At 37.9% G+C, this 14,748-nt stretch overlaps 1 protein-coding gene across 1 annotated transcript in view; it reads right to left on the bottom strand.

The window, feature by feature from the left end:
- Positions 1-1,576: 1,576 nt before the first annotated feature.
- itga2.2 (integrin, alpha 2 (CD49B, alpha 2 subunit of VLA-2 receptor), tandem duplicate 2) overlaps positions 1,577-14,748 on the bottom strand; it is an 18,703-nt gene continuing 5,531 nt past the window's right edge. The window contains exons 8-30 of the mRNA XM_020593930.1: positions 14,301-14,451; positions 13,580-13,745; positions 13,289-13,359; positions 12,469-12,607; positions 10,609-10,754; positions 10,359-10,502; positions 9,832-10,035; positions 9,523-9,653; positions 9,205-9,368; positions 8,667-8,818; positions 8,236-8,346; positions 7,806-7,891; positions 7,107-7,248; positions 6,690-6,773; positions 6,497-6,573; positions 6,318-6,401; positions 6,098-6,200; positions 5,900-6,010; positions 5,516-5,626; positions 5,250-5,363; positions 5,037-5,126; positions 4,644-4,760; positions 1,577-3,798 (exon numbers count right to left, since the gene is read on the bottom strand). Of these exons, the coding sequence (XP_020449586.1) occupies positions 3,709-3,798; positions 4,644-4,760; positions 5,037-5,126; positions 5,250-5,363; positions 5,516-5,626; positions 5,900-6,010; positions 6,098-6,200; positions 6,318-6,401; positions 6,497-6,573; positions 6,690-6,773; positions 7,107-7,248; positions 7,806-7,891; positions 8,236-8,346; positions 8,667-8,818; positions 9,205-9,368; positions 9,523-9,653; positions 9,832-10,035; positions 10,359-10,502; positions 10,609-10,754; positions 12,469-12,607; positions 13,289-13,359; positions 13,580-13,745; positions 14,301-14,451 (2,788 nt within the window). The 3' untranslated portion in view covers positions 1,577-3,708. The remainder of the gene's footprint in view (positions 3,799-4,643; positions 4,761-5,036; positions 5,127-5,249; positions 5,364-5,515; positions 5,627-5,899; positions 6,011-6,097; positions 6,201-6,317; positions 6,402-6,496; positions 6,574-6,689; positions 6,774-7,106; positions 7,249-7,805; positions 7,892-8,235; positions 8,347-8,666; positions 8,819-9,204; positions 9,369-9,522; positions 9,654-9,831; positions 10,036-10,358; positions 10,503-10,608; positions 10,755-12,468; positions 12,608-13,288; positions 13,360-13,579; positions 13,746-14,300; positions 14,452-14,748) is intronic.

Below are 14,748 nucleotides of genomic sequence, written 5' to 3'. Positions count from 1 at the left end.
TCTTCAGCGGAACTCTGATTACAGCTCTCAAGAGCAAAGAGCAGTGTCTGCTCCGCGAATCAGACACCTGGGAGTTTATTATCTGTCGGCCAGACAGAAGACAGAGCCATCCTTTTTTAATTCCAGTGTGAAATACCTACAACATGCTGCTGTAATACGTGCAAACAAAACTCTCAGAGCTGAACGTGCTGCTGTGCTGAAACAGCATGCTTTGCTGCAGGATATCAATCTATAACAGCATAAACATAAAACATTACTAATCCCGTTTTATTACTCATTTTAGCTCTGTGTTGTATCCACCTAACGTTTAGCTTACTATTCTTGTTAGAGCAGTTTCATTTCAGAAGTAAGGATTAACTTTGGTTAAGGAGCGAAACGGGGAAAAGATATTTTTACAAAAAAAAGCATTTCTGCAGTAACATACACAGACTTTACTATGGTATGAAAAAGACTTAGACCACACATCTTCTGTCATCTAAGACAGACCTAGAGTTTTAGTGCAAAAGAGTGGTTCTTGTGGTCTTATCTGTGATGTGTCCATTGTGCTGGAGCCATGCTGCAGTAGGCACCACGTAAGCCAAGCAGATATAGGCTCCATAAGCAGAAGAAACATCACATCTGTTGCTGACAGAACCCAGCAGATCTCATATTACCTACTTTAAATTATGATCAGAAAGAGTAAGTAACTGGGAGACTCAAAATGAAGGATCAACATCCATTGATAACTGGAACGTGTAACTATAAGACGTTGGCCGTTATCTCCAGCCATTTCTGATCATCTGGCAATTATCTTCTTATGCCTTCCTTTCAAGCTGGTTTCTAAGAGTCACCATAAACTGCACTTCCAAAGGTTTGTGTTGAGTGACTACTGCAGAAAATGCTTATTAAAGTGATTTAGAGCTTGTGGTGACAATCTGAATAAATACCATCTTATATATTTGGATTAAGCCCAAATATTTCAAACATCATTCCTGAAGAAGTTAACATCTCTACTTCCTTCTTGTGCTGAAAGCCAAACAAGGTGTCTATATTCTTTATAGTTAAAAATGACTTGTTCTAAGGCCACATTTATACCAGACCCATAATTAAATACTACACTTCAGGAGGTTTACTCTTTTAGAAATTCTTTTGTACATTTTTTTTCAAGCTAAACTATTCGGTTCCTTACTGACCAACTCTTTTCCACGTTGCCCGTGCATCACTTCTAGTGAATCATAAATCTGACTCATTTCACAATCACTGAATGTCTGTCAAATAAACAAATTTAATTTTAAACAAACCAATTGGAAGTTTTTATGTCACTTGTTTTGGAACGATCACAGTATTAAAACTTTTACGAAACAATGACGTCTTTTGACAAATCTGTAACCGTTCGCTGGTGTTATGTTTGGCAAATCATTCAGTGTCTGGAGTGTGTGATTTGTGAGATCAATAAATTTGAAGAGCTAACGCTTCCAGAATACGTCCCTGCTGTATCAACCAACTGCTAAATGTCTACAAGTACTGGCTGTTGTAGTAAAACCATTAACTGCAACAGCAGAGACAACAGAGCTCCTGGTCCCAGATACCGAGCTGAAGTAGCTCAAACAGGTCCGGGCTGTGAGATTTTACTAGAGTACTGACTGGGTGCAAACACTTCTAACGCAGTGGAGGATATATTGTTTAATTTACCAGAGAATGTTTTGTATTTAAAAAGCCAAAGATTTAGGCCGCAATATTCTGTGGCTGTATGTTTATCTCTTTGAAACATGTTTTTACTATCAAGTGAAATAAATGGAAAAAAAATCACCACCTGGCCTCCACCATGCAAGCTCATTTGTAATTTGACAAGTTGATGACAACCCTCTTAAAAGTCTTTTCAAAAGCCTAAAAGTAGTTATGATGAAAGAGTACAGATTACAGTTAAGATTTAGATTATGCTAAATGTCCACAAGTGCAAAATAAGACCAGCACTTACTAAATGATTTGCTATGACATCACTTTTGTTATTAATATTCACAAAAACACTAGTGATTTGTGAGCAATCTTGCCATTGTGGCATGGGTCACTTGTTTGCACTGTCAGTCATTTGCAGGAAATGCCAGAGGGATGAATTTATAAAGGTGTTCAAACACTTCTACTGTATCTCATTTCATCTGCTATTTCCACATTGCTCACTGCAAACATATACATAGATCTGAAGGCTATTTCACAACAACGTAGTGCATGAGTAACTGTGAAACAAAGCAGTTCAATCATTTATAAACGCCCATGTTTCCCCTCCAACAAGGAAGGCTTCAGTCCAGGCTTCCAAAAAATATGCTACTTATTAGAGTTCGATAGCATATTCGACTTTGCCAGATCCAAAGAAATAAATGCTCAACACTCTGCTGGGTGCTTGAGTTGGCCGGTCCAAAAGGAAAACATTTAGAAACACATTCCAAAACAGTTGAGGGATAGACTAACCGAACAGTGGAACGACATGAAAGTCAAAAATGGGAGAGGAAATTAATTGAGTTTGAGGGAAAACTTCAACTGCACTGACGTTTAAAAGGAAGCAGTCCAAGTAGGGTTCCTAGAAAGGTCAAGTTTTCTGGAGTTGTTCCAGTGAAAGGGGAGGAAAGCAAATGGGGCAAGATAAGAAAGGACACGAGAAACACAGTCAAAACCAGGTCATAAATCATGATTGATTGATAGTGGCATGGAGTGCTGAGGCCATCAAGTATTAGTGAGTAGTTACAAAATCATGACCTGTGCCAACATGTCATCGATCTCATGCTGCCATCTAGTGGCAAAGCTGTGCCAGTACATCGAACTTGGGAAACGGTGATAGGAACTTTTAAAAAACTAATTTCTGAAATTTAATACAAAAAGCCATTAATCAATGATCAAGAAAATGCAAGTAATCAGATTATTAAATAATTAAACAATTTGCAACTTTAAACAAAATGTTACAAAATTATTTACATCCAACAAGTTGTGCCACATAAAAATATCAATACAAAAATATCAGTGAGATAGAGGCATAAATACACGTTGCCTCTAAACATTTCATATACAAAACCCAATGTGAAAGATCATCATTTTGGCTTAGAATTTTTACATTACAAACACAAAGAAATAAAGTAATTACACATTTCACCATTTCCAGGAGAGTTAACGTTCCTTTTTTGCATTTACACTACTAAGGCCCGAGTGCCAGAGGTGACAGGGGTTCTCAAGGCAGTTTATACTACAGACTGCCTATAGTGTGTGTGTGTGTGTGTGCTAAATATTCATATTCAGAGGTACAAGACTTTGTCTTTTGATTGAAACCATTATTTTCAATCATGTTGCCTAGAATTTCTCAAACCCAATCACAATGCATAAATGGAGTGCCTTTACAATGATGCATCCAAATAAATAAAGGTCTAAAAACACTATGTATGGTTCTGCCATGTTTGGAAAAAATACCATTTTTACATTTATTCAAAGTCAGTGCATAGCAGGAAATGATCAACATACAGTAAACAAAGAAAAAACCCTCTGTACAGCACAATAATCCTCTCTAAAATGGACAGAGGATTAAATCCGTCTTATCCTTAAAATTAACAGCTTCCTTTCTTTATTAAAATTCCCAGTTTCCAGTGACTAAGCTATGGTCCATTTGCACTTTACAAGAACCAGTAAGACGTACCAGTATCCACACTGGAAACGATCCAGTGGAGGGAGAAGACTGCAGGTTTCACTTCACAGCACTTCATCTGTGGGTGCACGTCTGTGCTCGTCTTCAGCGGCCTCCTTCTGAAGCTGCTGGTACTTTCTTTTGAAAAACCCAAACTAGAAAGTGCACAGATCACATTAAGACACAGTTCTATTATAATCAACAATAGTTTCATACAAAAAAACTGAATCAATAAAAATGTACACACATTTTATTAGACACGTCCGTAGTCTATATGTTGTCAGTTTGTGTAAAAATATACCCATCATACACTAGTGTAATGGCCTTACATAGCTTTTCTTAAATCCAGGCTGATACGACAAATATACTGACTGATGACAACATTGACTAAAAACGATGGACAGACTGACAGCTTCCAAAGTGAGGCCATTGTGACTCGATCGCCCCCTGGTGGCTGACTGCAGTTGAGCCAAACTAAAAACTCAAAGTACAATTCAAATAGATATTTCCCAGAGGTGATTTCTGTGATATGTTTGTTTGTTTTTTTGTAGATATTATCATGTTGATTTGTGTACAAATGATCATTTTTCTGGTAAGTTTATTTTTAATAAGTAATTTGATGAAATATAAAGGGGCGTATTTTGGTTGATTTGACAGCTTTGATTACTGGCCCGATGCTATCACTCCACTTCTGGTCGTTACTGCACAGAATCTGGTTGCAGAAAAGTAAGCTAGCAGTTGTATTCAAGATATGTTGGCTTCACTTTTACATAGTGGAGGGAAGTTGTGACGCCACGTCCATTGTATATATGCCAATGCATTAACAGCAATTTTTTTTTGACTATAAAAAACACAGATCAAGTTCATTCTCCTTTTCTCACCATGGCAGAGGTGAAATATTCATTGGACATACATAAGCTTTACAGTATGCAGTAAATGATTTACTGATGTTCCACTTTATGTTGAAATTACTGCCACAACAACGTAGACAGACACTTACTTTCCACAGCAGTCCAACAGCCAGAGCCAACAGCAGCAGTCCAGCAAAGATGCTGCCAACTATCACTCCCACTGGAACATCAGCTTTCTCTCCAGGTTTACTGACTGTCACCACCACCTGGGGGAAGGAGGACAGGAGAGCTCTTTACAAGGTCTGCCTCACTCAGACACTTCATGTTAACCATCATGTTTTTTATTTTGTACTTTGCAAGACAATATTAGAATCACTTTTTACGAGGGCAGATACTCTAACATGACATTTATTATGCTTTGGGAAAAAGTTTTTACATACAGAAACAGACTCATGGTGTTGCAATATGAGAATATAGTACTTAAAATACTTCAATATGTTTCTCACTTATAGATAAAATGTGTTCATTTCTTTGTGTCTTACTGGTAGTTGTTTGAGGTTGATAATGAGCAGATCGGGGTTGTAGGTCTCAACATCAACAATGGTGGTCAGCTCAGTGGTCTGAAAAGTGGCCTATCGTGAAAAAAGGTACAAATGAGAGCATCAACATGTATTCATTAATCAGAAATAAGAACATCTGTGTTAATAAAAGCAGACAAAACCATTATTATAACATTCATTATGTAATATACTCACTGATAGAAATGTGCCACTCCAGATCCTCGTTTTAACTTTCACAAAGTAGTCTGTCTTAACTTTAGTGTCTTTGAGTTTGCATTTTATGTACTCGCATTTTACACTTTTACAGTCCTGTCAGTTAAAAAAAACAACAAAGAAACAAAAGGAAATCAATACAAAACTCAAAATATTGCACAACCACAATTTCAAATGACTCAAAGTGTTGTGTGTATTTGGATCACTGGTTTAAAAATTCTATAGTAAAGTATAAAAAAGTGGCTGACTAGTGTCTCCAGGCCTCTGAGGCTCTCCTCAGAAAAGGCTGCTGTGTAGCTCTTCACACCAATCTTCAGAGGATCAACCAGGTTGCTGGTATCACAGCTGACAGGACCTCCCTGCAGGTGGAAAAGCCTTAATGTCGGTCATTTATTCAACAGATATCGCCCTCCAAATTAAGTAAAAGTTGAAGCTGTCTGACCTAGGAAATACAAATGTATAAGGGCTATGAAGCAGTTTGGTAACAATCAAACTTTTGGTTATCGTTAGATCACCACCAACTCTTTTCAACATTGAATATATGGAAAGAATTGTTGGTCCACAAGGGTATGTATGAGGTAAAACAGCTTTAAAATTCTTTTAAGCTGCTGATATTGGGTTCCAGTACTCACTGCTTGTGTGTCCACGTTGGTAACATAGAGGAGCTGATTTCCCCCTTTAGTGGTCATTGGCAGAGCAATAGTCAGATAGAGGAGGCTGACAGGGAAGCGACCTGTTGAAACCTTTACATACAATTTGTTTTAATAAATATATTTTAAAATAATGAGAAATGAAACAGTGATATGTTGAGACTGATTCATTTATCACACCTTGACTGTGAAGTTAAACTCTGGGCCGATGTCATCTAGAGTTTTAACTGTTGTTACTACTGGAGTGGCAGCGTCTGCCACATAGAAGTTGATATTGGACTGCCTAGGACAAAGACAAAATAAAGAGTAACACTTTAAAGCATTTCTCTGTCATCATCTGTCACTCACACACTGCATAACGTAGAGAAAATTGTGTTAAGGCAACAAAAAGTAAAATCACCAGGATAAAACAATCCCTGAATCATACTGAATAGGAATCGATATGTCCACATTATTGTCTGCTGGTGTTTCTTCTTTACTATCACTGTAAAAAGAAAAAGGTATAGGACATTATGACATGCCAATACGTTTAATTAAGAGTCATTATTTTTCATTGAATTTCTAATTAATCCAGCGTACCTCTTGGCCTCAAATTTCACCTCAGCTCGGTTTTGCAACTGATCCAGACTGTATTCAAAGTTTATCTTAAACTTCACCTGTAATGAAATGACATGTTTTGCATTACCTACTGTGGCTAGTCAAACAAAGAAATGAGTAAACTCAGTTCAAAATGGATCACAAGAAGAAGATTTTTATTTTTTTTTGTACCCACCTCTTCGTCTTTTTTTAATGCTGGGTATCCCACTTGGCAAGTGACAGTTTGTGTTTGTGCTGAGGTGCATTTGACTCCCTCTGTCTGTGAATTTAGAGTTCAGAATAGCACATAACTGCCTTGTTACACTAACAATTTATCACCATAAGGCTGAAAACTTTTTACACAATATTCAAACAACTATTCACCAGCACACTTTACACTTATTTTTTCTAATTAACTGTTTCAGTCAATGTCAAAAAGCTGTTTAGATTAATTACATAAAATGTGTTTGATTTATTGATGATGCATGTGTGACTTGGGGACCATTTTGTTGAAACATTTGTCTAAAAAGTGTTATCAAGGAATAGTGTAGGATTTTTCCACAGTAGCATCATGTCAACGTAAAGTGCTTTCACTTAAGCTTCTCTCACTCACCGGAGGAAAGACGGAGGAGTAGTAGAGGTTGCTGGAGTACGTGGCCATGATCTGAGTGTTGTATGCGTTCTCCTTTTTGTTCCTCACAGCAACTTCAAATTTCAGTTCTCGGTTATTTGCGCTGACCCGAACAGGAGCTGAGCTGCAACACAAGAACAGAAGTTATTTAAGAGAGCAGGGGGACAGGAATAAGAGGGGATGGTTAAAGCTGGGGCCTCCTGTGAGCTCTGGTTAATTTACTTACACTGTTTATCTTTCTCCTTTTGTCTGAACAATACAGGAGAAGCACACTGTACAATAACTAAAACTAAAGTTACCGAGATAAACAACTAACTCCACCTTAAAATGCACAATACAATATCTCTAAAAGTACTCTAAAATGTATTGTACAGTCTCTGTAAAGTTGTTCATGCCCATTTATCTGTGTTTATTTACTGAGCACATATCACTCAGACTTGTTTTTCCAAGTTCATAAGTCTGACCCAACTATTTTATGGACCAAGTATAAATGTGTGCTACAGTACAAGTATAATAAATGTGTTAAGAGCTTCAAACCTATACATCTGATACAGTCTGCTGTCCTTGTAATGGACAACAAGAGCTTCAAACCTATACATCTGATACCGTCTGCTGTACTTGTAATGGACAACAGGTGCACGTTACACTCAGTGCTGTATACTTGCAGCAGGTCATTCTCACCTGGGCACATCTGTGTCTGTGTTCACACTTAGCACCAGATCACTGATACACACTTCATCAGAGCCACAGTCTTTTGTGAAGGGGATCTGAAAGATCAGCAGGCCAGTAAATTCAGTACAGGACGCTGTTTTATTCTTCAAAAGCAATTTTTCAAATGCTGCCTATTCTCCTATAATCTCTACAGAACTGAACATAAACATGACATACATTATATACTTTTACTCCACTGATAAACTTTAATCTTGTTGTTGGGAAACACTGTGTTTAAATCTATAAAACTCTTGTGACTTACTGAAACACACCGTCATTTTAAATGAGGTACAAACATCTCTGAAAAGTAACTACGCTTAAAGTCTTCTGCCACCTGATCTATTTCCTGTAGGCCTTTGAATATCAAAGGTTAAAAATCAATGAACACGGATTCACTTACAAAGAACTCTGAGGCACTTGGAGAAAACACATCAAGGATGGGATTGGCGTCTGCGTCCTGCTGCTCGATTTCTACTTTCAGACTGAGAGAATTGACAAAGTCTGGCGTCTCCTGTTGAAGAAACCAGAAAATCAAATCAGGAGATAATATTCAAAATACTCTGTGCACATCTTGGTGTTGCAATCCCTGAAGAACCCGTGCTTTATGTGCCCTGTGTACACAAATGTACATGTGCTGTGCCTTGTCTGGGATTGGTGGCTTTGGAATGGTGCTTTGCATGGTGGGTTTGTAACACTTGGAGGAACAAGAACAAACATCTCTACAGCCCTTATCCCATCAAGGTGCTCACATAAAAACAGTCATTGATGCTCTTTGATTACAGCACATCACTGAATCATCCAGAAACAAGACAGATGGCTTTTGTCCATTACCTGAACGTAAACCTCATAGTCTCGACATAGGGGTGCAGAAGATATTTTGGCCTTTTCTGTGAGGAAGCGTTCATTGTTTTTTGTAAACATTCCTCTTGATGTTACTCGTGAAGCTTGCAAGTCAGCGTCCAGAGTTAAAGTGTAGGATATATCTGAAAGAAGTTCCGGAAAACAGTGACTCACACCTCCGATCACTTATTTTTGTTGAGAAATGTGTTGGGAAACGTGCCAATTTCACTCTCTTGCTGGGAACATTGATACCGCTCTCATGTAAGTACAGTTAGAATAAGGCTACATTCAGCAGTGAGGAGGCGATGATGGGTACACCCTTACTCTGGCTCTGTTACATCTACCAGTAAAATGCAACTTGGCATTTATATACCGAGCTTTAGATGTGCTGGTAGGCATATTTACCTTTAGACAGAGCCAGGCTAGCAGATAAAGCAGATAAGCTTATTTCTCAAAATGCTAGATAACTTGAAATAAAATGAATCTACAGTGCACATTGTCAAGAAGCCTAACAGGTCATCAGACTTACCAATGGGTCCAACAGGCTTTGTAGGCCTGAACGAAGCACTGAAACAAAGGTTGGTATTGAAGCATGAATGCTTGCGCCCATTAATGTCACAGTCTTTGCTTAAAATGTTAATTTTATCGGGGTTGAAAGAAGCTTTAGCTGCCACAGACGCCACACCTCGGGACCTGAAAAAGAGGAACAATTTCAAAATATCATCAGCCTTGCCAGTTTGAAAATCATGTGCTCTTTGACTGAACTTGAAGTAATGATGTAGAAAATCGTTACATCATTTACCTTTTATAATGTACTGATTATTACAGGCTATATTTATGTTCTCACCAGAGCTGCACCACTTTGCCATAGGAACCAATGGAAATGTCAGGGAGTGTATCATCATTCAGATCACTGTCGCTATCTAGGGACCTTCCAAAATACTGCAGCTGAGGATCCAGTTTGGAGCCAAGGATTCTCTGAAAAAGACATCAAATCATCATTGCTTATATTAGTGTTAAAATAACTAAATGTGATAAACAGCATTGCTCATATGAAAACATTTTTTGCATCTACTGTTTATTGAGCACCAGAAAGCACAAGACTTTCTGAACCCTCTGTCAGATTTCATTGAAACACAATCTTTTTTCTTTGTACCTGTGAAAAATCTTTCTTCAGTGTCTTCTTCTCTCCATTGTAAATGTAAATGACACCTCTTCTGTTGTCTTCTAGTGGTGCACCAATTACAACATCGCTGTAACCGTCGAGGTCCAGGTCGGGAACAGCAGAGATGGCCATCCCAAAACGTGCATTATCATCTGGGGATGGACCACTGAGGAATCCCTGCTGGTTCAGGATACCCTTCACATGAAAAGACAGAGAAAGTATGTGGCCACAAGAGCTAAACATCATGGTAAGTTAGTTTAAATGCAAGTATAATGATAATGAAATAACTTTTTTCTTTACTAGACAGGCCTTTTTACAATGCATTGAGAGCTGTTTTGAATTTTAAAAATGAAATGTATCAGCTTTGAGAATACCTATCTGATTTGCAATGTGCCAACTAGTCTTGACAGACTTTGTAAAACTTAAAACATGACAATCACTCTCTTGTTCGCTGCTGCTCTGGAACTTCAAACCACAAAATGTTGCCATAACATAAGTGACATTTTGCTCATTTTTACCTGGGTGACAGAGAAGACGTACACCATGCCCACTTCTCTTTTCATCTCGTTCATGAACATGGGTGCACCAACCAGTAAAAGGTCTGTCACCCCGTCTCTGTCCACGTCCAGGGAGCACAGGACGCTTCCAAAGTACGACCCAATCTAGGAAAACAATTGCTAGTTTACTGATGAGTTAAACTAGCTCGTCACGCTACCACATGTAAACAGTTGGTTCCAGGTAAAAATGCGAATCCTCTAATGACATTACCTGTTTGCCTCTTGCTGAATCGATGATAATAGATCGTTTCCTGGCATTGATGGTGTACACAATAACTTGCCCAGAGTGGTTGGAGCGAGGTGCACCAGCCACAAAGTACAGTGTAGACCCATGACTCAGTGTGGTGACAGAGTAACCTGCAAATTCCCACAAGTAAGACAACTACTGGCTGACATTAGAATTTAGGACATCTACTTATTTAAACAGTGGTGGAATGTAACTAAGCACATTTACTCAAGTACAGGACTTAAAACAATGTTGAGGTATTTGTACTTATGCTACTTTCGCTTTGCCACATTTCAAAGGGAAATACTGTATCTTTTACTGCACTCTATTTATTTGAAAGGCATAGTTACTAGTTACCTATCTACAGTACACTGCTGTTTTTTGTTACCCTGGCTGGTTGGACCTCTAGGCCATGAACTGGGTGGTAAAATACTGTGATTTCATTGCACTCTGTGCACTAATAAAAATGACGAGAGGATACGCTGTCATGCTTCAACAGGCACAGCAAAATCTCAAACATTGTGAGGGAGCAGTTTGTACACGTCTGCACTGCTCTGAGAAGACGTCTAATTAGGCAACACAAGTAAAAACATCTGTCAGTAGACTACAGCTGTGCAGCGGCTTTAACATAGCTCTTGCAAAATAGAGTTTATGATCAGTGTATGAAATGTATAGTACTTTTGATTACTCTACCAAAGTATAATATGTATAAAATCTGCTCAGCTTCTACAGGTAATATTTGGAATGTTGGACTTTTAAATGCAGGACCACTAGACTGAAAAACTCTTTCTTTCCCTCTGCCATCAGACTCCTAAACAGCTGAGGAGCTTACTACAAGGAAATATGTGATGTACTGTTTACATTCTCAGTTTGCACATGCATAATTGCACATTGACTGTTGACTGCTGCACATGCTGCTCCCATACAGCATACATTCTGTTATATTCTTATATATTTTTTATTATATGGCTGCATTTGCTGCTTAAAGTGCCTTTGATTTAGTGTTACTTATTTATCTACTTTATATTTCATTTGTATTTTATCGCATTCATGTGGACGGCAAAAGTAAGAATTTCATTGTACAGGGAAATACGTTTCCTAACTGTGCATATAACGAATAAACACTTTGAACTTGAACTAATTGTAACATAGCATATATACTGCAGTATTGCTACTTTTACTTAAGTGAATCATCAGAGTATTTCTTCCACCACTTTACTTAAACCTGCCTTTGTAACACACAACAACTACATACAGGTATAAAATAAAGTAATTTTAAGGTTTATTATTATTCTAACAGTCACCACAGATGTTCAGCTATATGTAATACAGTATAACCAGCACAAAAACGGGCAGATAAGGTTAAAAAAAAAAGGTTAAAAGTACTGTAAATGTGAAAATGCCCGATGGTTTCCAAATTTCAGCTATTTAAAAAAAGGAAACCTGGATTTAATCCTGTACCCTATACTGCAAAATTAAAATTGTGGCCATAGCAACGGTCATAATAGAATATGCAAATATTTTTTCTATGATGTTTTACTTCAGAGGATAGTTTACAAGAGGAAAGGCACGGCTGGCTGAGAAGCCGACAAACAGATCAGTTTTCCCCCAAAACACCAGAGATTTTTACCATACATATACAATTATGTTGAAATTGTTTAGAAAACTACCCATGAGCCACTGTTATCCACAACCTAAAGACTTCCACTATGGCTGCAGTATCACAGGCCAAGTAACTGCATTCCTGTGCATTCCTGTATGTTTTTGTGTAAAGATCTTAAGTAACAGAATAAATACACATAACAGAGGTGGTCAAACAAATTAAGAGGATAACTAAACGCCTACCCAGTAATGAGCTGTGATTTTTGTCTTGAAGTATTCCCTCAAAAGCTGAGAAAGGGAGGATGTTGATGTTTGACCCTGTTTGGTGGACGACAGTCCCACTCCAGGTGTAGGCTCCCACTGCTCCCAGCATCATCACATCCTTAAACAGTACAGGTCAAACACCAGAAGCAGTTTTAGTTTTGGTTTGAGTTACACATTTGTTGTCGGTTTCAAGTTGCTGAAGTGAGGTTCCTCATACAGAGAAATAAGAATGGAAAGGTGTTTCCTTACAGTCGTGGTCAAGTGGGTGTCAGAAATGCAGCTTCCTATTTTTTTAGTGAGAAAGCAGCAGTGTACAACATTAGGGCTGCTGTAATAAGTCTGTGATTCACAATGTCTTATGTGACCTTTCAGATTCTGTTATAGCTTTACTGGGTCTTCAAACCATGGTCACATACTGTATAGTATTCTGACAGCTGCTATCAAAAACTACTCAACAGTATTTAGTCATATCTCAGAGTTTCACTGTATTGATAGCAGACACTGGTGCCTAACTGGTCAGTGCGTCAGTGTTTTTCCAGTGTTGACCCTGTTGGGTAACAGGGTCACTGTATAAGTGATGTGTGACAGATTCTAGTGCAACAACAGACAAAAATAAAGAGCAGTCTGGCAAAAAATGTAGGTACAGCACAGTAGAATAACATTAAGCATGCGGGAACTTTGCTCTATGCCAAGCCATGATATCTGGTAAGGCTGCAAACTGAATTGAGGTGTAAAAATGTCACAGTTGATTGAAAAAGTTTTAGAGGTGCACTAGACAGCACTCTGTAGAGTAGCCTACCTGCTGTCTGGAGTAGTGAGCACTGAATCCAACCTGGGACATCTCCATTTTGAAGCTGTCACCCCCAGTGCCTTATGGGAAGACAACATTGTGTAAATACCAGAATCAAAGTTCAGGCTGTGCATAAAAAAAAAACTTTTTATCTCTCTTAGAATCTTTAGTTATGAGAGACATGTTGTGACATGCTTAGATGAGTTTCTTTGACAAGAATGTCTAAATAAATGTGCAGAGTCAAGCACATTACATATACAGCCTGTGCAACAATAGGAAGGGAAAGTAAATAATACATGCCTTCTATGCTGAAGATGCGGTCCCCCAGTGTTCCAGCAATGGTGGAGAGGACCGCCTCTTCAGACACGTTGAAGAAGAATTTCTCTATAGGTGAGCTGGCAATAGATTTGATTTCTTCTATTAACTTTACTGTACTTTGGTTATTTCTAATATAATAACCTAAGACCTAGGAAAAAAGAGAAATAAGACCAATCAGACCAAGAGCACACCAAAACATTTGAGGGTGACAAAGAGGCCTCTATATATATATATATCTCAGAAGCTTAACAATTCAGCAGATACAATCAGAAGGCATTAAATCTAAAATCACTTTAGAATGACACCGATAGCTATAAAAGCAACAAATCTATGCTTTACAATTGCTTGTAGACAGATGCCATCCAAGATTAAAATGACATAATATTTCTAGCTGCATCTCTTATTTTTAGATACATTTTTTTTGCATACCAAGACAAAAGATCTGTGTAACAGAAGGTTAAATGTAAAAGGATTAGTGTCAATGATAAACAACATGTATTTTGAACATGCCTTGATCAAACCCCACAGTGGAATTCAAAGCCATTGGGCCCAAATATTCAGGCTTCCCTTAACTAATTTATTAATATTTATTTAATTATGGTTGTAGGCTTTACTATTAAATAAAACACCACTATGACTACTTTATATACAGTATAGTATGATGAGAGTTAATGAGCTGTTAAAATGGAGGGTCCTCACTTACAGCAATACTAAAGCGGGTGATGCCTTGTTTATTACAGTCTGCAATGACCTGCTCTCTGATACTGCTGTCATGAGACTCTCCATCAGTGACGACCACCATCACCTTGGCAGCGCCCGGTCGAGCACCGTTCTCTTTACTGAAACCATCCTCCCTGAAGAGAGCAGACAAGTTTCTTTTTTTACTTTACTTTTAGGTTTCACAATGTTCCATTTACTAAGTTGAAATACAAAAGAAACTGAATGCCTGAATGCCAAAAGTGCGCTTCTTTAAATTGAAAAATATTGGTATTTTAGCAAAAGTGTTAAAATGTTAAGTTTCTAGTTTACAGTAAATCATAAAACTTTGTTTTTCTAACCACCCAGTCCAATTCAGGTGATAACAGACAGAAAAACAATCAAATAATTAGAAAATAAATAAACAACCCCCCCCCCCAAAAAAAAAATATTAA

This window comes from Monopterus albus, unplaced genomic scaffold (genome assembly GCF_001952655.1).
Source record: "Monopterus albus unplaced genomic scaffold, M_albus_1.0 scaffold20.1, whole genome shotgun sequence".
NCBI classification, from domain to species: domain Eukaryota; kingdom Metazoa; phylum Chordata; class Actinopteri; order Synbranchiformes; family Synbranchidae; genus Monopterus; species Monopterus albus.
Note: the sequence above shows the minus strand (reverse complement) of the source record. Positions and strands in the feature narration are given on the sequence as shown.